This window comes from Pleurodeles waltl, chromosome 7 (assembly GCF_031143425.1).
Source record: "Pleurodeles waltl isolate 20211129_DDA chromosome 7, aPleWal1.hap1.20221129, whole genome shotgun sequence".
NCBI classification, from domain to species: Eukaryota; Metazoa; Chordata; class Amphibia; order Caudata; family Salamandridae; genus Pleurodeles; species Pleurodeles waltl.
The window spans coordinates 286,267,963-286,292,998 of record NC_090446.1 but is presented as its reverse complement, the minus strand read 5'-3'; the positions used below and the strand labels follow the sequence as shown (position 1 = coordinate 286,292,998).

Below are 25,036 nucleotides of genomic sequence, written 5' to 3'. Positions count from 1 at the left end.
AAACCCTACTTTAAGACTGTATGGACAAGAAGCCACTGAATTAGGATAAGTTTCTAACATCTGCCTAGCACCGTCCAAACATTTGTGCACTTTTATCTAAGACGTTGTCCACAAACCTGCCTTCCCTTCCCTTCTAAGTTTGTAATAGCTTGAGAATTCCACATCTTCATGTATTGAGGTTTTGAGTAGAAAGAAAGATGGTAAGATTTACTATTTAAGATATTTGCCGTATTCAGGGTTTTCCATATTCGTTTTTATTGATTTACAAAGACAGGTATGGATTGATACACCGTGCTCCCTGATTGCCAGTGGTTAACACACCGGGTGCTCTTCCCCCAGAGTTTTGCCCCTATATCCCCTTTATGTAGTGCAATTCAAAACATTATTTGAAAGCACTCCCTACTAGAAAGTATAATAACTATCATCTCTTATACTCTACTAACACAGGCCACAATTAATTAATTATTTCTTTGGTTCAAATTCAATGAAAAATTGCAGTCACCACAAGTTCAGTTCCCTTTTACTTAATCTTTTGTTGTTTGTAAATCATTCCATAAAACAACACTTCAGCTCAACCAACAGATCTGTTCCCACACTAGAATCCTTGTGTATCCAAAGATTAGGGCCTGGATTTCATAAGATCGCATGCAACATAGCACAGCAAGCAGGAGAAGTTGCCTGTTGTGTTGTGTGAGAGGGAGTGAACAGAACTGCGCTGTATTTGTAAACATATGGTGGAGTTCTGCTCTCTCCTAGAGCTGGTGAGGTTGTGGCTGCTTAACGCTCATACAGGCACGCTTGTGTCATGGCACAAGGGCGCCTCACAAAAACTAACCTCTTTGTATGTGTGCTGAAAAATTCAGCACCCATGCAAATAGGAAGTTATGTGGAAAAATAAATATATTTCTCCTCGTTATGCTGTCCCTGTATATTTGCATTATTTTGGTGCAAAGGCATATTTACATGTCTTTGTAAATATGGGTTTGCATTAAAAAATATGGCTGTGTGAATGGGACCACATATGGTCCACCCCTATATCACCTACCTGATGCTAGGTAACACAAGGCGGGGCTGAACTCTTTGTTGCATTTTTTTTTTTAATAAAGCTATGCAAAGCTTTGCAAATTGATCTTTGCATAGCTTTGTAAATTTCAAAATAGATTTAATGTCAGGCCTACGACAAAAAAGGAAGGCAACCACAATGGAAAATCTTAGTATTTTGGGTCCTAACCTGAAACTCTTATGTATGTATGTATGTATGTATGTATGTATGTTTGTTTAAGGGAAATTTCTATAGCACAAACCTAGCCAAAAGGCTGAGGAGTGCTGTATATGCATAAAAGACAAGCATAAAGTCAATGAATAATAGGAGAGGTAACTGGGTTCCGGATTCTTAATGCATTGTGAAGTAGTGCTCATCTCTTTCCTACATTAGAGCACTGTTGCAGTGGTCCTGATGGATATGGGGAAGTTATTCTACATCCTGGGTGCATAGACGGAAAAAGCTGACTTTCCTATTTTTTCTTTTCTTTACACTTCTTAGTCAGCAGTCTGATGGTTTCCTGGTTGCTAAGAGCAACCAGAGATAGATGGTGAGCTTGTCTGAAAGATAAGTAGAGGTGCTGGTTATGATGGTTTTTTTGAATTATGCAGCTGGTTTTGACAAAGATTTTTGTGGGATGGCAAGGGGAGCCAAAGGATTTCACCTGGATGAGGGTATTGTGATAATATTTCTTTAGGTCCAGGGTGAGATGTGCTGTGGGATGTAGGGGCCCCTTAAGGGATGCAAGTGTGATGGCTGTGATGCCAGGGAGTATAGGTAATTACCACTATCCAGATGCAAGAGAACGAGGGCTTGAACAACAATTCTGAAGTCCCCTTCTGGAAGTAACAGTTTGACTTTCTTTTGAGGATAGAGCTGGCACTAGGCAATCTTTTATTTTTTGTCATTGTATTTCTTTACAGTAAAGTTGGGGTCAAAGGTGAATCCAAGTGACATGACATTTGGTGAAAGTTGAGGTTCAAAGCATTCAAGGTTCATTTTATTGAGGGAGGTTTTTATTGTGAAAATTCATCTAGTAATCCCAATTTGAGGCAAATACATCTGTTGTAATTCTTATCTATACCCAATGTGTTTTCACGTGTACTTTGTTATATAAGGTATCTGTACTAGTGGGTTTAAGTAGCAGATGGTGTTTCATTTTTAAACTTCTGTAAATTAATCTAGGCCTCTACTATTTAGGCAGCCAATGGAGTACATTTCCCTTTGTGCCCATTTCCCACCATATTTTACTGAAGTCACATTTAGTCCAAGTATTATAGATTTGCACTGACAAAATAATAGTATAAATGTAGGTACTTTATTTTGCTTTATTAGCAGGTTAACAATTTCCATTCAGAAATTGTATTCAACTAGTGGGGAGCATTTACAAAGATTTGAATATTAGTAGTCAAATTGAGGATTGCAAAAAAATCACTAATGGACCAAGCTGGGAGAATGAAAGACAGATTCAACAAGTATCTGGTGGCTGGTGATCAGCTTTAAGTGTTGGGTTGAGGACAAATATCCAGGAGGGTATCCTGAGGGTCTTAGCAAATTTATGTTTTCTGAATTGCATTCTCCAAAATCTTGAGAGCAGTACCCATGGTTTGCTAAATAACGTACGTACCAGAAGGCTAATCTGCATAAGTTATTATGGCAGACAGCTGACATTTCTGACACCTGTAATGTAGACATTTCTACTCTAAGTTATTCTTATAAGGAGATACGTGTAATCAATAAAAAGAAGGCTGCATTAGATGCATGGAAATGTCTGTAGGGATCAATTGATATACATGAGTGCAGAAGGTTTTACCTTATGGTGGTTTAAGGGTCAAGAAGAAGTCTAGAAGAAGAGAAGTGCGCAAGTTAGTAGTCAAGGCTTAGTGGATCACTCCTTAGACTTTAAAGGTTAAAGGTCATATCCATGCTCACATTTACATTTTCACAACTAAGTTAGGGCTGAGAAACAGATTTGTAGAGCACAATTCATGCATATCATAAGAATGAACTATGGGGTCTGCAGTTCAGACAGGGGATATTGCCCTGTAACAGCTGTGTGTCAAATCAGTATGGTACCAGATTGTTGTGGCCTAAATATCGTATGATACAAATATAGTGCCCTAAAAAGTGTTTAATAAAAATCAACTCATTGGAGTTAATAATAGAACACCCACATCTCCTGATACGCACCAGATAGTAAAATGTTCATAAAAGAATGATGGGTGTGGGCAAGCCATATTGCATACATGCACTGCATTTTTCCCATGTGGTAATTCTCTTTTGATCTTGATGTTCTCTATTGGAAAAGGCATTCACATACAAACCTTTCCCAGAATCATGGGTGAATTACTAACCAAGGCAGTTGGTCAGCCATCCACTGGAGCAAGGTGAGCTATTGAAGTATAGGAATATGCAAATTCTGAGCAAATGTTCATTGAAATGAAATGGTGGTAATGTTGATGGATGTTTGACAGAGGCATTTCTTTGAAAGTAATGCTATGTTGTCTTCCAACCAGGTTCTGAAGAAGAGAGAGTTGTGTATGAAAAGGCTACTGCAAAACTTTTTGGAGACGTGTTAACGGCATTTAGTGCAAGTGGAGACTCTGGCAGGGTAGCAGCTAGGGCACCGACAGCAGCACCAGAGCCAGAAGTTACCTGCAAGTTCATAAAGAACGAGTCTCCAGTAGTCGGTGAGGATGTCAACTTGGTCTTGAAATTGACAAACAGCAGTTCTTCTGCCAAGGCTGTAAAAGTTAACATTGATGCAGCATGCACCACCTACACAAGAAGAGAGATGAAGTCATTCATGTCCAACTCCAATGCTGTCACTCTGGGTCCCAAGGAAGGTATGAAGTCATCAAACTTTACAAGACAAAATGCATGGTCTTGCTTTCATTTGCATAATCTTTACATATGAGTGGACAAGGATGGTGTAAGGGATCAATAATTAGTGACCTCACCAACCATGAGACATAAATATTAATTTGGGCTACATTTATGTAGACATAAGGCACGGAATGAAGAAGGAAAAATCTGAGCTGTGTGATAGCTGAAGATAACATGAACCCAAAGCTCCTATTAGAACTCTTGTGTTGGGTTCTATAAAAAATAAAGACCCTAATTAGAGTTTGGCGGACAGGCGTACTCCATGGCAAACATGACTGAGTACTCTACCCACCAAACACTTGATCCTTCCACACATCCAGAAAAGGGTGTATCTTAACTTTTCTGTTGATGGAGCCCTATTGGCTCCACTGACAGAATATTTCTCCCTTTGGCCCAATTGAGAAGGTATGGCCAAAGGAAGGACATTACACCATCCACCATATTTAGGGTGGATGTTGTAAAGTCTGCTTTTCCCATCTGTCATTACCAGAAAAAACCTGATAGAGAGGGACAGGAACAAACAAAATAGTCCCCCACATCCTGGGCGAACACTCCCAGAGTTTGGAGATAATAATTTTTGTTTTTGTTTTTCAGAAGCAAAACTCCCACATTGGGAGTTTATTTCTGGGAAACAAAAAATGTAAAAATTTAGTGGAAGGTAATCGTAATGGAAGCAGGCGTCCATTAAACTTTTAGTGCATTGAAAGGAAACACCGTGATGGTCATTCCCTTCAATCTACACCTGGAAGCTATCTATAAATTTGGTGGGCAGAGTACCATTGAGATGGCAGAGGTAATATTCTCCACCATCCTGACGGACACTAAACCACCTGCCAAACTCAAAATCAGGCCCTTAGTGTTTATAATATCCACCCGCCCTTGAACTGACTGCACATTATTGACTGCCAACATATCCCCACAGTAAGAAGATGAAGTAAAGGATTGTAAATCTAAGCTTCCCTACGTATGCTTACCATGTTGAGTTGTAGGTATAGGATATTATGGATTGGATATAAGTGTGATATCAAGAATACTGCCAGAAAAGTTTGACATACAACACTCTTGTTGGAACCCTATTTATTCATGTATGAACTACACAGTATAAAAACTTGACAGCAGTCATATGTGCAAAATTTACATAATTGTGAGGTTTTTTAAGCTCAAAATAGACTTTAAATATGTGGAACTGAAGGTTTGTGTTATATGATGCTTTATATTTTGTGACTAGCAATCTAGCATGAGGCCTTGAATGTAGTAGTAAGATACGTATAGAATCATATGAGTAGAATGCTGTCTTTTGTTTGATGCACTGGTGTTTCAGTGGCATTTTGAGTGGTCTGGTATTTACTGACTTTGGTGCTGACTTTCTCATTGGAATAAACACATCTTTAAGAATATTTCTGTTCTTAAGTGTGATGTTCATCAACACATAATTTGGCAATGAGCATGTCTAGTCAGCACCATTTGATAAACCTACATCCATCAACTTCACTTTCTTGTGCTGCAGTAGGCTGACCAGATGTACGCTTAGAACCGGACATACATATATGGTAAGACTTTGCTGTTATATTATTGTACAGTCGCCATCTCAGGATTATTGCGGTTTGTTTAGGGATCATGTCCAATGGTGTTTTGTCAGTGCATGAAATACTTTGCCATACATTTTCTATTTGAATTTATATTACACAGAACCTTTGGACATTAGCTGGTGTCAGTTCGATGTTCAGGCGAGGAGCAAAGGAAATTTCACACACAGATGATTGCTGTTGAGGAGTGGTTGACCCGTGAACAATTTTGACTCTGCCCAAACCTTATCTCATTTTGCAGCGCCTTAAGGTGACTCACGGACAGGGTTCTCAAAGCTACATTTTCCACGATCCTTAATTTAGACTAGGCACAAGGAAGGGGCAAGTGCGCTTCTACATTAGAAAAAGGATCTATCAGCTGTCGAAATCACACGTGCAAGGACGTCGGGAGGCCATCTTGGAAGATTGGGATCTTATGTATTTTGCATCATCAAATGCGAGGAGTGCAGCACAGCAACAAGCAAGCTTACACATAGCCTGTAAGTTGGCATTTATTGGCCGACAGGCATGCTTGCATAAACATCTGGCTCTGAATTCAGTGATGGAGTACAGTACAATGACAGGCACACTTACAAGTGCTTATCAGTTAAAATTAATAAAGCAAAAAGAATGCTGACAAATCCACGTAGTGAAGCCATATTTACAAGTTGCTTGTCAGTTGGCTTGTCAGCTGCAGGCACGCATGTACAAATAACTCCCTGTGGATTCAGTGATGGGCACTCTCACAGGTACTGAACCTATAACTAGACAGATTAGTTAATTATTTGAACATTGCATCATTCCTGAAAGATATAAAGGGGAGGTATCTTATGCAAATTTACAATTGCAAAACAGTAAATTTTATTTGCCCCACTTGTTATTCTGAAGTGCAACACTCATTGTGGTCATGGAAACTGCGAATTTGCCAGTAGCTTTTGTACCAGAACCTGGTGCCCCTAGATTAAAATAGCACCATTGGTACAAATCGCTTGAAAGATATTTAGTGGCTATTTATGGTTTACATTTCTCAGCCACCAAAAAGAAAGTGATTCTGTACAATTGCTTGGGGCCAGGGGGACAAAGAATTCTTGACTATCAATCTCAGTTTCTACCTTCATCATCAGAGCAGTGGGATGTGTTTACTGCAGCAATACCAATTTTAGAAAATCATTTTAAGGATGATCTCAGTATCATAGTGGAAAGACATACATTTTTCACAAAGAAACAATTGCAGCATGAATCGGTTGATCATTTACTGTCAGAATTGATACATTTAGCTGCCACATGTCAATTTATAGGGCCATTGGATCACTGTTTGAGAGACCAGTGGTGGTAAATTGCTATGATGCTAGGATACAAGAGAACATTTTATGTTGCAGAAATCCCATGTTAAACGAAACTCTAGAAATGGCTAGGGAAGTTGAGCACTCTGTAATAGCATGGAAAGAATTGAGTAAAATGAAAAATTCTCCTTGCTCCACACAAATCGTATTGTCCGATTTGACTGCTGAAATATATCTTTTAGAGAGGTCTGACTTAACCTTCCATGCTAGTAGCTTACTGCAACCTTCTCCATATTCATGGTGAGCATATCGGCTAGCTTCCCATTTTAACTTACTGCGATTTTCCAAAAAAGCCTCTAGCTTAGTCCGAACATTAACCTCTTGACATATCAAGTCCTCTAATAAATTGACCTTCTCTTCTGCTCGTGCTTTATGGATTGCAGCTTGCAAGGTTCTTAGAGATAATTCCATATCTCCCAATTTCTCTTTTTCTTCACGATGTTTGTATATTGCCAGGCTCATAAGCCTCCCTCTAATATAAGCCTTAAAGGCGTCCCAAACACACCATAAACTTGCCGTACCTTGGTTCAAAAGAAAGAAATCTCTTGTGTCTTTTTTTAATGCTTCTACTATAGAGTCGTCTAATAGTATAGCGCGATTAATTATACATCTAATACCTTTATTTACGACCCTGATATCCAAGTGTAATTTTACAGCTGAATGATCTGAGAGGTGAGCTGGATTGTGGGCTACCTTTCTGACCTCTGGGCATAAACTTTTATGTATTAAAAAAAAATCTATTCTAGATCTATGCCCATATTTTTTATTGTAAAATGTATATCTGTCTCCTTCGCCTCCTCTGCAGTGCCATATGTCTACCAATCCTAAATCTTGCATGGCTTGTTTCACCTGTGCCCTCATTTTAGGAGAGTTATCCGTACCTCGAGGGGTTGACTTATCGTGTACAGGGTCTAACAAAATGTTGAAGTCTCCGCCTAGTACCACTGGATATCTAGCTAGAAGTAAAATATTGAATAACTCTTGAAATGGTGTGGGATCATCTAGGTTAGGTCCATAATAGCCTGCCACCGTGACCCAATAACCACATACGCACAGTTCTACCACTACCCATCTCCCTCTAGGGTCAACTTGCACCGATCCTATCCTAAGCTTTATGGATTTTTTGATGAGAACTGCCACGCCTTTTATCACACTAGTTTGGGAGGAGCATACGCTAAGAGAAACCCAATTCAACCGTTTAACCCAGGTCTCCCACTCTGTTTGTTGGAGATGAGTTTCTTGCAATATGATAATCTCCTCTTCCGCCAATCTTAAATATTCAAAAATCTTCCTCCTCCTGCTTACCACTCTTAAACCATTCACATTCCAAGAAAGAAATTTCAATCTTAAATTCCCATACTTAGACATATCTGTCAGGAGAAAAGGAAAACGTCATAAGCACAGCGCACCCCCCTCCTAGGTAAACAACATATGAGGACTTTCTTATTTTTATCCTTTCAACCCACCTAACCCACCTAACCCAACCCAAACCCCCACACCCAGTGCCTTCCACCCCCTCCACCAACACCAACCCCAACTCCCACCCAAACCCAACCCCCCTACCCTGGGGAACCCTCCCTGATTCTACTAGGATAACCATCCTGTTATCCTAAATTCGAACTCCCCATCGGACGAGATACTTCCACTAGATCTTATTGTGACGCCTTAATCTGGTCTATAAATGCGCTAACCTCCCCCGGATCTCTCATGTTATACATTTTGTTCTTCCACATGATCCGGAGTGCTGCCGGAAACCTTAGCTGTACGGTAGCCCCAAGAGAACGAAGCTCATGCATAAAATTTCCCAATTCCCACTGTCTATCTAACGTTGCTTTAGACAAGTCCGATCTTATCCTGAAGGCCCAATCCCCCTTGGAAAAAACACCAACTTTAAGGGCTTCAGACAGAATTTTTTCCTTGATAGAGTACGTATTGAAATTTATCAGAATCCTCCTGGGATTCTTCCTCCCGGGATTTTTCTTGAACGGGTCACGATGGACTCTTTGAATATCCTCTTCCAGGTTAAACCCTGCTGTATTTGGGATAACCTCTTTTATCAAAGCAATCACATAGCCCTTAATATCTTCCCCTTCCAATCCCTCAGGAACACCCAAAAGCCTGATATTATTTCTCCGCATGTTATTTTCCAAAATCTCTAGTTTGTCCTGTAACAACTTTTCTCCACGTTTTAATTGTGAAATATCCTCAGATTGAGCTGCCACCCGCTCCTCATGGGCCGCCACCACAGTCTCGAGTTTACCCATCCGATCTGTTAACAAAGTGATTTTATTTTCCAAAGCCTCACATACTTCCCGAATCCTTGTTTGGTTATTTTCTGATGTCTCAAATTTTTCCCTAATCTCTTTAGTAAGAGAGATTAGCAGGGCCTGTACGTCCATACCATAAGACATTGTACCTCTGAGAGGGTTGCTCTCCACTTCTAACAAAGCCGATAATTTAGAGGAATCCTCTCCCTGTCCATCTAGATCCTTGTCTAATGGATTTAGGGGCGACCGCCTAGCCAAACGCATAGCTAAATTTGACATTTCTAAATCATCTGAGGTTAGTTGACTATTTGCCATATCCTGCGATGGAAAGGTAGTAGTCCGAAAATATCTTGTGATCAGTGATTCACTCCTCCCCAGAAGTTCTGGTTGGCCTTCCCCCAAGAGAGGGATAAGAGGGCCCACAGATGACAAAATTTGATCAGTCCCCTTTAAAGAGACTTCGCCGTGAGTCTTATATCCAGGATTTGTAACTGCTACAGTCTCTGATGAATAAACCTGGGGCTTATCACTCACACCCAGGGGGCCGGGCTTACAAGTCCTTGCACCAACCAGGTTTTTAACCTCTGCCCGTGCAACCCTGGGGCGGCGTTTGATTGGAGACATGCACCGAGAGGCTCTGCTGGTATCACGTTCTCCTCCCACCTTATTCCTGTTCAAATTACTCCTAGTGGAAAGCCCCGGAGTCTCCGGTAAACTCCCACGAAGAGAACAGCGAGAGGTATAAGATCTCCCTCGTCGCACACCCCTCACTGCTTCAGCCCAAATACTGGAATTTAAAGCTTGATTCCAGGGGACCCCCTGACCACCTCTCGCCGAAGCAATTTCGCCCCCCTCCTTGTTCGCCGTGATTTTTAATTAAATCTCCCGACCTGGGGCGGGGAGATCAATATAAACAAGTACACTCCAATAGTAACGTATTCCGAGACTGGATTTTCTAGGATCCTTCCGAGTCCTTCAAATAGCTACTCCAAGCCCGATAGGCAAATGATGCCCAGTGATGCCCAACTCGGTCTAATTCAAGGAGTAGAAACAACGTTGGAATAACTCTTAAAGCAAAGAGACAATGCTCAAAGTTAATGATAAGAGAGTTTAACATCAAACCTCTGTGGGTGACAGAAGAAGTCTAAAAAAAAAAAAAAAGAAAGGCTCAAAAAAAAAACAATCCTATGCAGATTCAACCTGCGATTGTTTTTTAAAGATCCGATGTTCAGGTTAATTAACGATTTATGGTATTCCTACCAATCTGGATTTATCAGTGTGTATCTCTCACGCAGGGAGCTCTGTCAACCTCAACACCGAGAGAGAAAAAAAAAAAAAAAAAAAAAAAAACGCCATCAACAGCTCTTCCCGGCAAGAGGGACGACTCACCCGGGGCGCCGGTCTAGGAGCCCTGCACAATCCCAGTCTCTCCCCTAGTCTCTTCCCCGGCGTCTCTCCTCCAAACCTCTTCCTCGTCACAACAAGGGGGCCCCTCTACGGCCGCGGTGATCCTCTCGCGCGTCGATCCAACTGCGGGACTGCTCCGGCTCTCAGCGCGTCGTTTCCAGGTCAGGGGTCGCAGGTCGCGTCTCTCGTCCGTGTCTCTCGTCCGATGGGAGTTCGCGGTCAGCGCTTCAACCGGCCGCCATGTTCCCCCTATAGGCCTGACCAGAGGCTGAAAAGAGACGCTGTCCGATTTCACTGCTCCTCAATTTGCATCTGGCTGGAACTGCTGCTCTCATTGAGATTGAGGGGGCATTTGTATCTTTTTTCCAAGACGTATACTCAGAAAGCCTGGTTAATTCAGACGAGTCGATTAGTGATTTTCTAGAAAAACTACACCTTCCAGCTCTAGAAGATTCTGAAAAGACCCTATTAAATTGTAAAATAAATGAGGCTGAGCTTATTGAAGGCATAAAAGCGTTAAAAAAAGGAAAGGCCGCTGGTCCAGACAATCTACCTAATGAATTGTACAAGGTCTTGGGGGAAGTTATTAGTCCTTTTTTATTAGAATTATTTAATTCTATGCTGGTTGAGGGGGCTCAGACGCCTAAATCCTGGAGAGAGGCTATAATTTGTCTAGTTTTAAAGCCAGGTAAGGACCCAATGTCTTGTGCATCTTACAGACCCATCTCCCTGTTGAATGCCGACTACAAACTTTATACAGGGATTTTAGCCAGGAGATTAGGGAGTGCCATAGGCAATCTGATTCATACGGATCAAAAGGGTTTTATGAAAGGGAGGTATCTCCAGGATGTAACACATGAGTTATTTGCTGCAATAGATCTGGCGGAACAAGAAAAGACCCCTCTGGCGATCCTGACTTTTGACGCAGCAAAGGCCTTCGATCGGGTCAATTGGTCCTTTTTGAGGTTAGTGCTGGAAAAAGGAGGCTTGGGATTTCCTTTTGTTAGGACAGTCAGGGAATTGTATAGATGCCCCTCAGCGAGAATTCTGGTCAACGGCCAGTTATCACAAGAATTTAGGATTTGGCGGGGTACGCGACAGGGATGTCCATTGTCTCCCTTGCTTTTTAACTTATATATTGAGCCTCTGGCAATTTCTCTTAGGTTAAGTAAGGAAATTACTCCATTTCAAAGTGGGGACTGGGAAAAAAAAAAGTAGCATTATATGCGGATGATCTTATGCTATACACCAAGGATGTTAGTTCTACCCTACTAGCGTTCAATACTTTGATGGAGCAATTTGGTAAACTTTCTGGTTACAGCGTAAACACAGAAAAGACAGAAATAATGTGTTGGAATTTGACTTATGCTTCTCCTTTAGTCAAACAAGAGATCAGATATTTGGGTATACGATTAACAAATGATCTAAATGAGGTACCTAAACTAAATTTTAACATAACATACAGAGAAACCAAAAAATTGCTAAAGACGTGGGCCGCTCTCCCTCTTTCCATAATTGGAAGATCCAACATTTTGAAGATGTGTATTCTCCCAAAATTCACCTTTTTATTCAACACTATTCCACTAGAGTTTAAGAACTGCTGGTTTAAAAAACTACAGGGGGATTTATCCTCGTTTGTATGGGCCTCTAAAGGAGTAAGGATCTCGTGGAAAAAGATGAGTAAAAAAAAAGAGTGGGGGGGCATTGCGTCTCCAGATTTCTTCAAGTATTATCTGGCATTTCAATTAAAAAACATTAGAAACCTATTGAATAAGAAGTCAGAATATGATCCGGCGTGGAAAGCCTTAACGGCACACCTCGAGGAAAAAGCAGATCATTTTCTATATAAATTCGGCCATCCTAAGTACTTCAAGAAGGTACGCTTGAAGACACTCAGACATGCATGCAACATTTGGATGCACTTTCGGAAGGTGCTAGAGATACCCTATTTTTGCAGCTCTTCCCCCATTTGGGATTCACCTGGCACTCCTGAATGCCTCACTGATAAATTATCAATTCCTTTGAGAGTGAGTGGGATTGTAAGATGGGGCCAGATAATGGAAGGACCAGAACTGTTAAGCTGGTCGACACTTTATGAAGGGACTGGAGGCACAGTCTCCAAATTCAAGTATCTTCAGATAGCTAGTTGGGTTAAATCGCAACAAATAGGAGAAATAGGAAGGAATGTATGGGAAGGGAAATTAAACCAGAAAATCATTAATAAGGAAGTTGCTCTGCGGTACCATGCTCTGTTGGAAGCAACAAGGGATGGGACATCCCTTCCCTTGTCGAAGTGGGGGGGGATCTTTCCAACTCTAGATGTGAAATCTTTATGGAATAGGTCCTGCTCAGAATTGTGGTTCACGACCAGCCCGGCAGAGTTGAAGAAAAACCATTTGTTCACACTTCATAGGGTTTACTGGACGCCGGCCAGATTAACAGCTATCGGGAAAACTCAGAAAAACTGTCCGAGGTGTGGTGACGATAAGGCAAACGATATACACATGTTTTGGCAATGTTCAAAGTTGTGGGAATATTGGGAGGAGATAGGAAACACTTTAAAGATAATATTTAATGTGAACGTAAAATTGGATCTTTCTATGGTGGTGTTTGGGGTCAGTGAACAGGGTATGAATTATCAAAAATTGTCAGCACATCAGGAGCACCTGTTGTTTGTATTAATACTTTTGGCTAGACGAGAAATTTGTCGTAAATGGGTTGACCCCTTTCCCCCCCGTTCTAAGGATTGGCAAATATCTGTAAATCGAATGTGCATAATGGAACAACGAGGTCCCCTTTCTAGAAGGGATAACTTCTGGATGAACTGGAAAAATGTCTACCAATAATATTACTGTTTTGCTGTCTGGTCTCCTCCTCGTGCAACTTAAGTCCAATGATTAGTACTCCCCTTACCCAATACTGGGCGATGCTTTGGTTATGACTAGGTTTCATAGAAAATAGTATATCCTGGTTGATGGCATACGATTGGGAGAATAATAAAACGTAGACCAAACGGGACGACCCAAGGGTTACGTTTCCCCCGTCCGGTACCATTTTTCCTCTACCAAAGCATGGGTGATAATTATGAGGACGAAATAAAAAAAATAAAAAAAAAAAAAAAAAGAAAAATTCTCCAATGGAAAATATAAGTACAATTACTTCAAATTTGAATAATACAAATGAACCTAAGAAAGCAATCAAAGCCATAAGCTGTTATAGATGCAGATCTAAACCACACGTAGATAATGCAGACACTTGTCCAGCCATAAGAAAGACATGTTTAAAATGTAAGAAGCAAGTTCATCTTGCACGTGTGTGCAAAAATGCAGAAACATAATGCTAGTGGAACCACAATGTCACACACAACAAGAACCTATTGCACAAGATAATAATGATTACTTTGATTTTGCAAAGAAATGTATATTGTCAGTTAATATGTTGTCTTCCCTTGATACGCTGCATAGAAATATAACAAGTTCTACTAAGGATCCTGTCTGTGAATTGAAAAATAAGGGAGGCAAATATGAAAGTTAGAGTAGACTCAGGATCACCCATTACAATTATTTCTGATGTGTTATACCTTACAAATTGGAAGATGGTCACATTATTGTCTCCGGACATCAAAACCATTGCATTTGGGGGTCAGGATATAGACATGATGAGTTATTTTGAAGAAAATGTTCACTATCAACATAAAACCAATAATGCAAAAATGTATGTAGCAGAGATAGGCTACAGCATATTAGGATGGAGAGATCAGGGAGAACTTGGGATGGTACTTAGGCCTGGTACTTATCATATCATCACTTTGGTAGAGAAAATTGGGGTGAAAATGGACTCATTGACAGATGTTCTTGACAAACGTAAGGCTATTTGGAAGGACAAATTGGGAATAGTGAAAGGGTATGAATGCAAGATAGATTTCAAGCCTGATGCTATTCCCATAAGCTTTGTAACATGCTGTTAAGCATCAAAACAAGCCTTAAGGAACATCTACACAGTTTAAGCGTTGACGGAGTTATTGAGAGTATAGAATTGTCTCAGTGGGTGTCACCTATCATAGTGACACTTAAAAGGAGTGGTGGTCTAAGATTATGTGTGGATTGTTGATTTCTTAACAAGAATATTCAAGTGGATTGCTTTCCCTTATCCAAAATTCAAGATATGAAGGCACACTTAGGGGGGTAAGAAGATATTTTTCATTATAGATCTAAAGCGGCCTATCATCTGGTAGAACTCAGTAGTGAATCCCGTTCCCTGACAGCATTCATCACACCTTTTGGAGCTTTTCACTATTTACGGATGCAGTTTGCATTAGTTTCAGCGGCATCTGATTTTCAAAAGCTTATGCAAAAGTTGTTGGGCAATGAGAGTGGTGTGCTTGCTAATCAGGATGAAATACTAATATACACCGAGTCTGTGCAAGAGCACCTAAAAAACGGACAAGGTGTTAAGCATTCTGGAAGAATGTGGATCACTGTAAAAAAGGAGAAGTGTAAATTCATGATGCACACAGTGGATTATTTAGGACATAACATTTTAAAGTCAGGTGTTTCGCCCAAAGAATATCTGGTGATGGCTTTTGAGAATTGTCCATCACATTCTGACAAAGATCAATTAAGATAATTTCCTGGCCTTTGTGAGTATTACTCATGATTTGTTCAGAATTTTGCATTTCAGGCAGAACCTTTGAAGAGGTTATTGAGAAGTAGAGTTTAACTTACATGGGAAGGAGAGCAGGAACAAGCATTCAAGATACTAAAATCACTAATGAAAATGCCCCAGTATTACAACTGTTCAGGGATAATGCATTGTCTGTACTTACTGTTGATGCTAGTGGAGTAGAAATTGGTGCCATTTTGAGTCAGGTAGCAGAAGGCAAGGACAACACTATCACATGTGCATCTATGTCTCTTTTGATGACTGAGATGAATTAAAGCATCAGAACGAGGGAAGCCCTAGCATGTGCGTGGGGAACCTGCCATTTTGCTATGTATCTATGGGACAGAGAATTTGTTATAGCCACAGATCATAAACTATTGGTGTATCTCTAAAATGATAATACATTTAGTGAAACCAGTCCTAGATTGGCTAGATTGCTATCTAGAGTGTATGACTTCAACATTAGGATGAAATATGTACCAGGTGGAAGAAATTGCAGAGCAGACTCTTCATGATATGTCCTGGGACTGGGACAGCAGAGGAAATAAGATACGAAGATGATGAAGTTGTCATTGGAATAATAAATGGAGTTTCTGTGTGGGGAGAGGTTACTTCACAACAGTGTTGGAAGGAGATTGCTAGTAAAGATCATTGGCAAAATATCATTCAGCAATTCATATGCAAGGGGTGGCCTAGAGAGGGACTACTTGCTGAAGAGACAAAACCATACTTTAAAATAAAGGAGGAATTAGGTGCATAAGATAGGTTGTTGATGCGAGGGCAGCGTTTGATTCCCCCTAGTGAATTAAAAAGGAAATAATAACTCTAGCCCACAAAGAACAAGTAGGCTTTACAGGTACTAGGAAGCAATTGTGATTATACCATTGGTGGCCTGGACTGGATAGAGAGGTTGAAATGATGGTGATTAATTGTGAAGAGTGTAGGCATGCAGACTAAAAGATGAGAACTTGCAATTTGTCTTAGTGCCCTACACAGGTTCCGGGAGAAGATTGGAATGGATTTTGTAGGGCCTATTGGGCGTTTATGTGAAGGTAAGAGATACATTCTAATAGCAGTAGATTATCATTCAAAGTGGATGACATATACATTTCTAAGAGAACCAAACAGAAAATGTAATCAAATTCTTGAAGGAATTATTCCATAGTGAAGGTATTCCTGCTTTTCTAGTCACAGATAATGGAGTACAGTTTGTGTCGCATTGGATGGTTCAGTTTTTGAGGAGCATGAATGTCAAACACTTGACTTCTATCCTATATAGTCTGCAAGGAAATTGTCTGATTGAGCGTGTGAATAGAATTTTTAAAGAAACCATACAAATAGGTAATGCTTCTGGAAGATTGGCACAAGATGTGGTGGCAGAAAGAGTATAGTGTTATCATAGTACAGCACATTCTACTACTGGTTGTAATCCTTTTGTAATGTTGAAGGGTAGAAATTCTTGTAATGAACCGGCTCCTAAGTGGGTGGTGCAGGAGACACAGGTAGATACAGGTGTTCCAAATATTGACCAGGTGAGGTTGAGAGTGGAAAGATTGCAACCTGCTAACAAGGGCAGGTGTGATATACTCAAAAAGGTAAAAGATGAGCAATTCTCGGTGGGAGAGAAAGTCAGGGTGAAGAGACCTCAGAGTAAGTATGGATCAGGATAAAGATTTTACCCTCCAACTAAATTAGTGAGTGTCTCTAAACACGCTGTAAGGGTGGAAAATGGTAAATGGTGGAACAAAAGGGATGTTGCTAAAGTTCCTGTTCAAATCAAAAATGTCCTCAAGAATCAGTTTGTGGCTAAACAGATGTGCATAGTCACAACAAAGAGGGCTTTATGATTGGCATGCATGCTTATATAAATTATCCTATCAGCTGTGTGCCTAATGGAGGGGATTATGTGGAGAGTGGGGGACAAGGTGAAGGTTGAAATGTGGATCTGAGGCTACAAGAAAGGATGGTGTACAGGGTGCAGGGCATGGAGAGGGTTCTAACGCAAAAGTTGATATGGGACAAAATGCATGATTTAGTTGGAGATTGTCAATGCATGAAGTGAAGAAGTTCATACACAAACCGTTGATGATGCTACATCTTGTGGGGAGACAACAATAAGACCCAAAAGGAATGTTAGTAAACCCAAATATTTGGTTGATTATGAAATGTTTTGAGACAGATAAATAAGTTGTAGTTAATGTATTCTTGTTTCATCTGTGAAGGGTAAGATGTGTTATTTGATGCATTATATATTGTACCTAGCGATCTAGCGTGAGGCCTTCAATGTAGTAGTAAGATAAATATAGAATCTTATGAGTGGAATGTTATCTTCCGTTTGATGCGCTGGTGTTCCAGTGACGTTTCAAGTGTGCTTGGAGTTACTGACTGTCAGAGCCTGGAGCAGCCGCTGCGGATGTTGGTGTTGACTTTCTTATCAGAATAAACTAATCTTTTAAGAATATTTCCGTTCTCAAGTGTGATGTACATTGTAGAAAGGCAGCCTCTTTCTAGCCTTGTCACCCCCACTTTTGGGTTGTTTGTGAGTGTATGTCAGGGTGTTTTCACTGTCTCACTGGGATCCTGCTAGCCAGGGCATAGTGCTCATAGTGAAAACCCTATGTTGTCAGTGTGTTTGATATGTGTCACTGGGATCCTGCTAGCCAGGACCCCAGTGCTCATAAGTTTGTGGCCTATATGTGTTCCCTGTGTGGTGCCTAACTGTATCACTAAGGCTCTGCTAACCAGAACCTCAGTGTTTATGCTCTCTCTTTGCTTTAAAATTGTCACTGCAGGCAAGTGACTAATTTTACCAATTCTCATTGGCACACTGGTACACCCATATAATTCCCTTGTATATGGTACTTATGTACCCAGGGTATTGGGGTTCCAGGAGATCCCTATCGGCTGCAGCATTTCTTTTGCCACCCATAGGTAGCTCAAGCAATTCTTACACAGGACTGCCACTGCAGCCTGAGTGAAATAACGTCCACGTTATTTCAAGCCATTTTTCACTGCACATAAGTAACTTATAAGTCACCTATATGTCTAACCCTCACTTGGTGAAGGTTGGGTGCCAAGTTACTTAGTGTGTGGGCACCCTGGCACTAGCCAAGGTGCCCCCACATTGTTCAGGGCAAATTCCCCGGACTTTGTGAGTGCGGGGACACCATTACACACGTGCACTACATATAGGTCACTACCTATGTGTAGCGTCACAATGGTAACTCCGAACATGGCCGTGTAACATGTCTAAGATCATGGAATTGTCACCCCAATATCATTCTGGTATTAGGGGGACAATTCTATGATCCCCCGGGTCTCTAGCACAGAACCTGGGTACTGCCAAACTGCCTTTCCGGGGTTTCCACTGCAGCTGCTGCTGCTGCCAACCCCTCAGACAGGATTCTGCCCTCCTGGGGTCTGGGCAGCCCCATCCCAGGAAGGCAGAACAAAGGATTTCCTCTGAGAGAGGGTGTTACACCCTCTCCCTTTCAAAATAGGTGTGAAGGGCTGGGGAGGAGTAGCCTCCCCAGCCTCTGGAAATACTTTGATGGGCACAGATGATGCCCATCTCTGCATAAACCAGTCTACATCGGTTCAGGCATCCCCCAGCCCTGCTCTGGCACGAAACTGGACAAAGGAAAGGGGAGTGACCACTCCCCTGACCAGTACCTCCCAGGGGAGGTGCCCAGAGCTCCTCCAGTGTGTCCCAGACCTCTGCCATCTTGGATTCAGAGGTGTTGGGGGTACACTGGACTGCTCTGAGTGGCCAGTGCCAGCAGGTGACGTCAGAGACCCCTTCTGATAGGTTCTTACCTCTCTTGGTAGCCAAACCTCCTTTCTTTGCAGTCAAACCTCCTTTTCTGGCTATTTAGGGTCTCTCCTCTGGGCTATTCCTCAGATAACAAATGCAAGAGCTCACCAGAGTTCATCTGCACTTCCCTCTTCGACTTCTGCCAAAGATTGATTGCTGACTGCTCCAGGACGCCTGCACAACCGCAACAAAGTAGCAAGACGACTACCAGCAACATTGAAGAGCCTAATCCTGCCGGCTTTCTCGACTGCTTCCTGGTGGTGCATGCTCTGAGGGCTGTCTGCCTTCACCCTGCACTGGAAATCCTGAAGAAATCGCCCGTGGGTTAACGGAGTCTTCCCCCTGCTAACGCAGGCACCAAACTTCTGCATCACCAGTCCTCTGGGTCCCCTCTCATCCCAACGAGCGTGGTTCCTGGAACACAGGAGCTGGATCCAAGTGACCGCCACAGTCCAGTGGTTATTCAGTCCAAGTTTGGTGGAGGTAAGTCCTTGCCTCCCCACACCAGACAGCAAACCTGGATACTACATGATTTGCAGCTGCTCCGGCTTCTGTGCACTTTTCCAGGACTTCCTTTGTGCACAGCCTAGCCTGGGTCCCCAGCACTCCATCCTGCATTGCCCAAATCGCTGAGTTGGACTCCGAAGTCGTGGGACCCTCCTTTGTGACTCTGAGTCGACCGCTGTCCTCAGATCTTCCAAGTGCCTGCTCCGGTACTTCTGTGGGCGCTGCCTGCTTCTGTGGGGGCTCTCCGAGTTGCTGAGCGCCCCCTCTGTCTCCTCCTCCAAGGGGCGACATCCTGGTCCTTCCTGGTTTCCAGCAGCACCCAAAAACCTCTACTGCGACCCTTGCAGCTAGCAAGGTTTGTTTGCTGTATTTCTGCATGAAAATACTTCTGCAACATCCAGCACGCCATGGGACATCTTCATTCCAAAGGAGAGGTTCCTAGCCCTTTTCGTTGTTGCAGAATCTTTGGCTTCTTCCACCCGTAGGCAGCCCTTTTGTACCTTCATCCGGGGTTTCCTGGACTCCTGCCCTCCCTGGATACTATCGCAACTCTTGGACTCGGTCCCCTTCCTTTTCAGGTCCTCAGGTCCAGGAATACCTCTTCAGTGTTTTGCTGGTGCTTGTGGTTCTTGCAGAATCCCCTATCATGACTATTGTGTCTTTCTGGGGTAGTAGGGTAACTTTACTCCTACTTTCTAGGGTCTTGGAGTGGGGTATTTTGGACACCCTTACTGTTTTCCTACAGTCCCAGCGACCCTCTACAATCTCCCATGGGTCTGGGGTCCATTCATGATTCGCATTCCACTTTTGGAGTATATGGTTTGTGTTACCCCTAGACCTATGTTTGCATATTGCATCCTATTGTGATTCTACATTGTTTGCACTACTTTTCTTGCTGTTACTTACCTGTTTTGGGTTTGTGTACATTTAATTTGTGTATATTACTTCTCTCTGAGATACTTTTGGCATATTGTCACTAAAATAAAGTACCTTTATTTTTAGTAACTCTGAGTATTGTGTTTTCTTGTGATATTGTGCTATATGATATTAGTGGTATAGTAGGAGCTTTGCATGTCTCCTAGTTCAGCCTAAGCTGCTTTGTCATAGCTACCTTCTATCAGCCTAAGCTGCTAGAAACACCTCTATTCTACTAATAAGGAATAACTGGACCTGGCACAGGGTGTAAGTACCACAAGGTACCCACTAAAAGCCAGGCCAGCGTCCTACATACATCACAACAGGTTGTTTCTAACTCGAAGGTGTAAAACCATTGCTTAGTTTTTTTTTAAAAAGGAGTGCCCAAAGCTCTGCTCAGAAGCCACTGGCCAGCGCAATTAAATGTGCACACTGAATATCAAGGTCAGTATTCTTTTGGCCACTACCACTCCCTTTCTCTCGCTGTTGCAGCTTCCTGCTTTCTGTTTGTGATGGTTGTGCCATCTTTTTCTTCCTCTGTGCTCCTGTTCTGTGCGTTTTTCCTCCCCTTGGTCTCAGGTAATGTTTGATGAGGAAAAATACATGCGAGCCCCCAAAAATAAGTGGTGGTGACTCCATTGGCAACCACTAGCTCAAATTAAGCACTATGTAGAATTCAAACTCATGCAATGATTTGAAAAGCCCACAATGCTGATATATCCCAGGTGTATTATTGTTGCACCAAAATACCACCAGGCTCAGAATGATGCCCAAAGTCTTTAACTTTCCCAGGATAGGGAAGTGTATAGTGCCATTGGAACAGATGACTGAGTATAAAAGTGGACAATTTTAAATAAGCCAATTTGCAACAAACTGGGTAAGTCCTGTTGACATATTTCTGTAAAATGAGTCTAATGATGTATTGTAAACCACATTGTAATGGTAACATTGGTCAAAACTGGATATAAATGAAAAAAAACTGAGCTGGGAAGATGTTGTTTCTTCTCCTAGGAATCGTTGAGACCAAAAAGAGAAAGGATATAAGGAAAATAGTTCATTTCAAAACATACAACACTAGTAAAACTTGATTTAACAACAACTATTTGAGAGATTTGCCACTAATGGAGCTTGAGAAGCAAGCCTGCATCAACCACATTTGGATGTAGTTAGAATTAAGGTGTGAAGGCAAATAGTATTTGTAACTGGTACATGACACAACCAGCTCCCTAAAGTCGGCCCAATAATCACTACTATCTCTGAAAAAGCCCACAAACGGACATGGGCTGCTGCACACAGACATGTTGGCACAGGCAAAAATGCACATAAGCACCTTAACAAACAAAGACAGACACACAAACTGGCACTAATATAAGCATTCTCACAACAAGCACACATAGAGCTCAAGCTGCCCGTGCCCGCACACACACACACACACAGACTCACACATACAAACAATGGAGCTGTCCAATTTTCCAAGCACCACAATCCACTCACCACCTTACGACCACTGTGTGGGTAAGAGACCCACATTGGTAGAAATAGTGATCTATAAAGTTCAAACCACTAACCTTTAGCCATGGTGACAGTTTCCACAGGATGCAGGCATGCTTTGGGTGGTAAAGAACACTGAAGCAGCATTGGTATATGCTGTGGCTGAGAGGTTGAGCCAAGTTGTTGCTGATTACTGCACTCAGCTCCCTATCATGCAACACTAATTTGGCAAAGTCATGCATATGTCAATAAAAAATAGTACACACTGGCCTTTTGAGCCTGTTTCTCATTCACTTGTGACTAGCCTCTTACTATTTGCCTTTCTTGGCTGGCCATGCCTGTACAATAGCCACTCCTTCCTCTTACTCCAAGACTCTTCTCCTGTGTGTGGGAATGACCCTTGCACCTCCTTTTCTCCCCACAGCTGTGCCTTCACCTCAGTTTCTCCCCTTATTCCGACACACCAATGCCCTTTGCTGTCCTCTTCCAATGGCTAGCAAAGCCTCCCCCTAATTCCTGGAATCTTCACCTATCTTCCAATTTGAATACTTCATCCAACCTCTATGGTACCCTCACACCATTCCTTTGACTCTCTAGTCCCTAGTCCCTTTTCTCTCATACCCAGCATTCACATTAGCATCATACACTGCACCTGAGTACTCAATAATCACTCTGCTCACTAATTCGCACACCAGCCTTGCTTTCCCTCTTCTCCTACTCCCCCACCCTCTCACCTTCATTCTCTCAGCTCCCCTCCCCTGACTGTACGGCCCCTTCTCTTCCTTTAATGCCACACCAAGTCATTGATCCCCCATTTCTTTTACTACACAACCTCTGTCTGCCTAACAGCCCCCCATTATCCTATACACCCCACTCTCCAGCCCCACACAGAACCCACATCCTAATTTTCATGCATATCCACTGGATCGTTCTCCTTTAGCTTGGCATCTCACTGGCTCTTTTCTTCTACAGTATTCCCCCCTTTCACTGAATTTACTCTCCGTCTTTCTCTCTCTCTCTCTGTCCCTCTCTCTCTCTCTCTCTCTCTCTCTCTTTTCTCTCTTTTTTTCCCCACTTGTAAACCTGCATAGATTCCAGTTTTACCTGCCTCTTTTGATGTGTTCCAGCATCTCCCCTTTCCTATGACTCTCCAGCCTCAATTATCATGCTTTTGTTTGTGTGCCCACTTAACCTAATTCTGTACTTCTCCCTGAGTTGTATCTGTCCTCTCCTTTTCTCTTGCCTCCCTGCTCCGTCTTCATCTGCATCCTCCCCTTGCTATACAGTCTCTTGCTCTTCACGTAAGTCTCCCGCCCTATGTCAATCCGTTGCCCTAACCCTGACTCACCAGCATTACCCTCAACCTCTCCAATGCCTCTGCCCCTTTGCTACAGCCTTGTTTCCTTCCCACTCCTTGTTCCGTTGGTTCTTTCATCGTTATTGTTAGAAATGGGGTTTTTGGTTGGCAGTCAGGTTGCCCTCTGTCCAAGAAAGAACCCTCACTCTAGTCAGGGTAAGTCACACACAATCCAAAATCAGCCTGTGCTCACCCTCTGGTAGCTTGGCACGAGCAGTCAGGCTTAACTTAGAAGGCAATGTGTAAAGCATTTGTGCAATAAATCATACAACACCATAGCATAACACCACAAAAATACACCACACAGTGTTTAGAAAAATATATAATATTTATCTGGGTATCTTCAGGTCAAAACGATCAAAGTTGCAATACGAATTTGTAAAGATATCACTGAAAAGTGATAGAAAGTGTCTTAAGTCTTTAGAAAGTAAACAAAGTCTCTTTCAAACACAAAGTACCTGGTTTCTGGTGGAAAATCTCCTCAGAGGGCCACAGGAGAAGAGGTGCGTGGAAAACTGGTGTGTGCGTCGATTTCTCCTCAGCACACACGGACTTGCGTTGTTATTTTCCACGCGGGGAGTCGTGCGTCGTTTTCCGGCGCGCCGACAGTCTCTTACTGTGGTTTGCGGGGAGTACCAGATGTCCCGGGTCTGTGCGTGGATTTTCCTGCTTGTTTTCCCGCTGCGCGTCGTTCTGCGGGGCTGCGCGTCGAAGTTTCGATCTCACGGCAGGCGTTGCGTCGATTTCTCCTGCGGAGTTGGGCGGCGTTGTCCTTGCGAGGCCGTGGGTCAAAGTTTTGATCTCACGGCAGGCGTCGCGTCAATTTCTCTTGGGAAGTCGGGCGGCGTTGTCCTTGCGAGGCCGTGCGTCAAAGTTTCGATCTCACGGCAGGCGTCGCGTCGATTTCTCCTGCGGAGTCGGGCGGCGTTGTCCTTGCGAGGCCGTGCGTCAAAGTTTTGATCTCACGGCAGGCGTCGCGTCGATTTCTCCCATGGAAGTCGGGCCGCGTTGTCCTTGCGAGGCCGTGCGTCAAAGTTTCGGTCGTCCCGAAGACGTCGCGTCGATCAGCGTCGGTGTGCGGCGTTTTTCTTGCCGCGGAACAAGCTGTGCGTCGAAAAGTTCGGCGCACGGAGCGTCCAAGAGGAAGAGAGAAGTCTTTTTGGTCCTGAGACTTCAGGGAACAGGAGGCAAGCTCTATCCAAGCCCTTGGAGAGCACTTTTACAGCCAGACAAGAGTTCAGCAAGGCAGCAGGCCAACAACAAGGCAGCAGTCCTTTGTAGAAAAGCAGACAGGTGAGTCCTTTGAGCAGCCAGGCAGTTCAGCAAGGCAGCAGGCCAACAGCAAGGCAGCAGTCCTTTGTAGAAAAGCAGACAGGTGAGTCCTTTGAGCAGCCAGGCAGTTCTTCTTGGCAGGATGTAGTTTCTGGTTCAGGTTTCTTCTCCAGCAAGTGTCTGATGAGGTAGGGCAGAGGCCCTGTTTTATACTAAGTTGTGCCTTTGAAGTGGGGGTGACTTCAAAGAGTGTCTAAGAAATGCACCAAGCCCCCTTTCAGTTCAATCCTGTCTGCCAGAGTCCCAGTAGGGGGTGTGGCAGTCCTTTGTGTGAGGGCAGGCACTCCACCCTCCCAGCCCAGGAAGACCCATTCAAAATGCAGATGTATGCAAGTGAGGCTGAGTACCCTGTGTTTGGGGTGTGTCTGAGTGAAGGCACAAGGAGCTGTCAACTAAACCTAGGCAGACGTGGATTGAAGGGCACAACAAGATTTTAGTGCAAAGAAAT

The 25,036-nt window shown here is 42.8% G+C and overlaps 1 protein-coding gene across 1 annotated transcript in view; it reads left to right on the top strand.

Annotated features, from left to right (window-relative positions):
* The window catches only part of LOC138304021 (protein-glutamine gamma-glutamyltransferase 6-like), a 174,709-nt gene that overhangs the window by 130,639 nt on the left and 19,034 nt on the right, over window positions 1-25,036 (top strand). The window contains exon 10 of the mRNA XM_069243671.1: window positions 3,559-3,888. Coding sequence (XP_069099772.1) covers window positions 3,559-3,888 — 330 coding nt within the window. The remainder of the gene's footprint in view (window positions 1-3,558; window positions 3,889-25,036) is intronic.